Raw genomic sequence first — 6000 nt, forward strand, 5'->3', positions numbered from 1 at the left:
ATGCTTGTTTTGTCTGAGCCTGTGGAGTTTATTGATCAGGTAGCCACAGTGCATATATCCCTTGGTGGGTGTTGTCTAAAGTTTACAAGCGGTGTGAACAGAACTCTACTAAATCCGACTCTGCTGGCAGGACAAGTAAGGTTGAAAGAGACCTTTTGTGTTCAGACAGGCTGACAATCAGCAACAGGTATGAAGTAGGAACAGGCAAAAACGTACAAAGGTGCAAGAGAGGCAGGCAGGTAAGTATTCAAAGGCTAAACCACTGAGGACACAAGCCCGCGTAGATGATCTGAAAAACAGTGGTGAGCCAAACTAAATATAAACAGAGGTGATGTCACTGAATGCATAGCTGTCACGATCACTCCCACTGAACACAAACGCACAACGGTCAGAATCGGCCATTCTACTTTCACAAGGAAAAAAAAAAGATTTGAAAAATAGGAGAGAGCTGTTGTGTCGTCAACTGCAAAACAGATTCAGAAAGAATTCAAGCAGGACTGTGAAATGAATGTGAGTAGTACTATATTTTATTAGTCTATAGTATTTTTTATTCTGACATTTATTAGACTATATAGTCTTTTTCCCCTTATGTGTGTAAAAAATAAACGGTGCCACAAATTTTAGACCTGTTTGTCCCAGAAATTAAATTTCAGATGCTTCATGCTGTGTTCCAGTCAGTGATAATGAACCAGGTTCAGCTGCTACGTCCATCCATTTGTAATTTGTATCCCTAAATAGGAATGTCCTAAAATGTGTGTTGCATTAACCAATAAACCAAAACATTTCAGTGTTGCTTCTTTAGTGTCATTGAACAAAAAAACATTGGTGAAGGCAATGTGATTGTTTAGAACCCCCAGAATGATGCACATCCTCAGCCCCCTGTGTCTTATGAAAACCTGACAGCGAGTAATCCTGGAAGTATTAAGTCGGTGTTATTTACAGTCTTTTGTCCTTTGTGGCCAACCTTTGAGTGTCTTTGTAAAAAGAAAAATCTTAAAAAGGTATCATATTGTTGTGCTAGCAGACGAATTACCCCATTTGAGTCACAGAGCAGTAAAACAGAAGGCCTCTGGTCTTGAGCTTTGGATTTTATTTTACTTGTTTCAAATGCACTCTAGAGAACATGTTTGTCCAAGCTTGTTTCATGAATCATTACATGACTTACATCTCTCCTCCTGCAGACCAAATGTTTTATATGTGGAATAGGAAGTGAATATTTTGATAAAGTCCCTCATGGCTTTGAGACTCACACTCTACAGGAGCACAACTTGGCCAACTATCTGTGAGTTGATACATGCTCATTACTTTCATGCCCTGGGTTGCCATTGTCTCAACCTAACAATTTAACCAATACTAAAACTCACAACAGTCTTGTTACTGAAAAAGCTGGCATTTGTTATGTCACCTTTCACAGATACAGTGAAGCGTAAATATTCTGCATGCACCACCGTCACTAGAACTTTATGAGAAACAAAGAAGAACATTCAAAACCAGAATTGCACCTCCATCACTATTCTTAGAGGTTATTAAGTCAGTGTAGTATATCCCTCTGAATGCCACCTCAGCACTTGCCTTTTTAATGCTGATTCAATCCACTGTAGGTTTCATATTTATCTTTGTTTGTTTTTTTTTTTTTACTAATATATGCATCACTTAATCTCATCCCACTGTGAGGTTTGTAATGACAATCTGATAAAAAGCTGCACACCTCGCAGTTTTAATAACAGTTGTGTGGGAACAAAAACTGTAGATTGAGAGGAAGCAAAAATCGAGCATTTTGGTCTGTTGGCTTGAAATGTCAAGGAACGCCACCACCATGCAAATATAGACATACAGACATGAACAGGACACTAACGCATCTTACAGCATCCATACTACTCACTGCCAGTAAGCTGTTTCGATTACAAACAGTATAACACAGTAGAAATATATATTATGATAGTCCATGTACGGAATACTATGTTGACTTGACGAACTAAAACGAGGCTCAAATAAGAACACCAAATCATTACAGAAGGATGAGATGCCAATAAAAATGAGAATATCTTTATAGGGTTTAAGGCACTAAAGGCAGAAAAGAGTTACCCAGGTCAGTCATCCTTAAAAAACTGCATGCCAACTAAAGGATTATAGCACAGTTTAAGATAATTTTATAGCGGTTTCGCTGATGTAACCCAGACCACACAAACAGAGAACATCACCAGTGGGGATGCACAATTGATAAATGTGTTAATGAACACATTTTCTGCTATGTGGATGGTTAAAAATGGTTATTTGGAAGGTGTTGTTGCAGTCTGCACTGTTGGCAAGAGCTTATTCAGCCTAATTAGTATGGGTCCCACTAGATGTGTTTGCATCCCTTGACTGATGGGCTCTTCCCTGCTGATGTCTATATAGTTTATATGGTGGTGCTTCATGTGACATTTGAGCTTACCTGATAGAGGTCTACTGACTGAAACATCATAATCCGTAACTAAATAAAATGAGTGATCAATAGTTTACTGTATTCCTTGCTTATTGTCAATCATCAAAGATTTTAAGCATTAAAATAAATCTTTAACCTGATTGTCATGTCAGTCACAGCTTTTATCTCCAGCTGTATTTCCACTTGAAATGCCTAACAACTTTCTCCATAATCACCACAATGCTAGGACTTGTGCACAGGTTCTTAATTTAATGCCACAACTGTCTTCTCGAGTGTTTTATCTTTCCATATCGAATCCAAGTATATATGGGAGGTTAGTTGCTACATGAACCCTCTTCTGTGTCCTTACAGATTTTTTCTGATGTACCTCATTAACAAGGATGAAACTGAACACACGGGGCAGGTATAATAGTTATATCTTGTGTTCTATTGCATGATCCAGTCAAAGTAAGAACAAGGTGTGCACTTTTACAGCTCTCAGATAATTCTATTGAAATTGCCAAATGTCATATTCCTTAATACTGTATATCATTCCACAACGTTTCCAAGTCTCAGAGACCTATTAATTCCAGCATTTGCTATGGTAATTACAAAGCTATTGTGTAACCTTTTCAGCTAAGAAAGAATTGTCCTTCAAAAGCCACATCAGTCCTGCCAGGCACATTTTATGGTGATATACACGCCAGGCATACCCCTCATGATTACAGATTTTCTTTTAACTCATAAACCATTGTATTATTGAAGCTATACATTTAAAGAGGGGGCCTTCAGATTTTAAGTGGACAAGTAATTTAATTCACTTTTCTTATCTTTTCACTATATTTTACATGAACTGTTACGTAGAGCAAAGAGGAATGCTTTAAATCAGCGAAAACATTTTGAGTTTCACTGTGTTTAAAGAGCTTCATCTCTTCCTCTTTCTCGCCTGCCTTTCACACAGAATAGATAAGGACATGTTTAATTCTAAATGCTGCACGGTGCAATGTGAAAATAACACAATAACACTTACTTGGAATAATTGCATTTATCTTCACAGCACAGCATGCATCTCGAATGTGATGACGCAGAATTGATAAAAGGAAGAAAATAGAAGAAACATTTTGCACAATTGGGTGCTATTTCCAAATTGGGTTGGGTCCTGGGACTCATTCCCAGATATAATGTGTAGATTCATTCGGTGGGGTATTTTTCTTAGGTGTAGATTAATGAGGAAGCTGTTAGGGTAAAAAAATCAATGGGCCAGACAAACGTTATAAGAACTTAAAATATAAATATGTATTCTCTGTGGATTGTTATTTTACTCTTCCAACGAGCTCACACTCAAAGAATGGATAAGTTTGGTGTTGTTAATGAGTTAAAGATATATTACCACTCTTTTGCCAGGAATCCTATGTGTGGAAAATGTACCAGGGGCGTTGCTGGGAGTTCTTTCCTGTGGGAGACTGTTTCCGTAAGCAATATGAGGATCAACTGGGTTGAGAGGAAATCTGAGAGATCTAAAGCCTCCCTAGATAATCTCATCACACAGAAGGCATCTTAATTGATGCCCTTGGACTGACTAATTAATTTTTTGTGTTTGCACTACATTGATTTTGAACTTTGGAGTGACTTTTTTGCACGAGTTTTTCTAAATTGTATGGATTAAATTATTTGGAAACTAAAGAATGAGGACCACTTTTTTTATGGTACAGATACAAACTTAATGAGCTGTTTGTTTTCAGAGTCCTGTGGGCAGGAAGTTACTCATCTCGGTGGTCTCTTGAGTCCACAACAAAAGTATTCAGAGTAATGTGACGGCCATTCAGTTCTATGGCACTTTGCTGGCTAGATGTGTTTCTGTAAAACTCATGTTTTGTGAATGAAGTGGTTCGTCTTTCTGATCGCAGCCTCCCATCCCTTGTCCCTGTGTGACATCCAAATAAACATTCTCCCTCTGGCATTTGTTCTTTTTACCCTCCTCTTCTCTGTTTATTGAGTCTCTCTCTCTCTTGTCTGTTGTGCACATCTCTCCAGGATCGTTCTGCTCCTCCTGTCCTAGCTTCTTATTCCCCTTTTTCCCCCCTCCTGCTGCTCTCCTCTCATTCCTCATTTTCAGCTCTTTTCCCTTTTCATTATTAGCCACTATGTAACATCCCAGCAGGTCTCCCGGTGCTCAGGTCAAAATACTGCCATGGAAATGGATCCCTGAGCTAAACGACTCAACTGACCACTGTCTCCAATGCCAAGAAAGTCTTCGGGGAATCCCTGGGTATAACCTAATGGCCAAAGGAGCGTGGCGAGTTTTGTTAAACTGTTAAAAGCTTGGCACTGAGTGTGCATGTGTGCACAGAGCCTATCAGCGGGATGACAAGCGTGGGAGGGCCACTCACAGATACTGTCCTCATTATGCAAAGGTTGAAAACTGAGCCTACTCAAGTCTGCTACTGATATGTATTCATGTTGCTTTGGAGTTATGACTTGTAAGTATATGGTCACAGTTCATTAAAGGTTAAAAGATATGATCAATTTAATTTTGATTATTACAATTAGTCTATTCTTAAAACTCAGATGGGCTATTTAATCACATCTTTTAGCTGATTATCCCTAGAGACAATATTATTATTTATTGCACTGGTTCTTTTGAAAGTCAAAGTCCCAATGTAAAAGGTTAAAGTCCCTTAGCCAATTGCTATGTTGATGATGCCACACATCAAATAATTTCATAGAGCCACCATGCTTATTGCAGCTTCTGTTTATTGCTGTATATACTGAATGACTTAGGTAACGTATATCTGAGGTTTAAATATCAGTTTATATCCATATTATTTTGACCATTTCTTTTTTCTTGGTTGAGTGTGGTGCTTATAAAAGGGAGGGTAAACAGGATATCACAATTACAGCAAACATACAAATATCTAAGAAAGGTTGTGCATAGCACCAAAAGCATCATTTTCAATGCACACGATTTCACACTACTATCTATATCTTATCCAAAAGAGCACCATGAAGATCACGCTCTTGTTGAAGATTCATAAGGATCATAGCTGCCAGCTCCTGAGCTACCAGAGACAGAAAACATAGCTGATCAGTTGCCATATTAGCCTTAGTCCAGAGGTTGAGGAATGGGGAAAAACCTCTCATCACAATTCTATTTCATCTGGAAATTTATCCCTTTCCATTGTGTATAAAAATCAATCATACTGTCATAACATCAAACCCACAGACATCTAAACCCTCTTTGTAGTTCCTGCACTACACAGATCTGCAGGAGACAAATTTCAGGAGCAGCCCTTCCTCTAGTTGATTTACTAGAACACAACGTATTCAAAGCAGGTCACATAACTCTACCAAAACACCCAAATTAAATATACTGACTGTTCAGTGGATAATTGCCACATCCACTGGATCAAAAGATAATTTGGATAAGATGGATAATCGCTTGTAGTCGCCAAGCTTCCCCCTCTAGTCTTCATGATCTTTCCATCCTGTGGTTGAGTAATGCCGAGGCCAGAAGGTCTGGATGCAGTTTAGGCTAAGGAGCATAACTCAGTGGTGGAATTTACACTGTCCGCTCCAAGTATGAAAAGTAGTATAGC

The 6000-nt window shown here is 38.5% G+C and overlaps 1 protein-coding gene across 8 annotated transcripts in view; it reads left to right on the plus strand.

Moving 5' to 3' along the window:
• ryr2b (ryanodine receptor 2b (cardiac)) overlaps positions 1-4868 on the plus strand; it is a 67990-nt gene extending 63122 nt beyond the window's left edge. For 6 of the 8 annotated variants that reach the window (XM_040139083.1, XM_040139084.1, XM_040139089.1 and 3 more), the window contains exons 102-104: positions 1182-1282; positions 2777-2828; positions 3809-4868. In XM_040139083.1, coding sequence (XP_039995017.1) covers positions 1182-1282; positions 2777-2828; positions 3809-3904 — 249 coding nt within the window. In that variant the 3' untranslated portion in view covers positions 3905-4868. The remainder of the gene's footprint in view (positions 1-1181; positions 1283-2776; positions 2829-3808) is intronic. The other 2 variants (XM_040139088.1, XM_040139087.1) reach the window with 2 other exon arrangements.
• The last annotated feature ends 1132 nt before the right edge of the window (positions 4869-6000 follow it).

Source organism: Xiphias gladius, chromosome 11, assembly GCF_016859285.1.
Source record: "Xiphias gladius isolate SHS-SW01 ecotype Sanya breed wild chromosome 11, ASM1685928v1, whole genome shotgun sequence".
NCBI lineage: Eukaryota > Metazoa > Chordata > Actinopteri > Istiophoriformes > Xiphiidae > Xiphias > Xiphias gladius.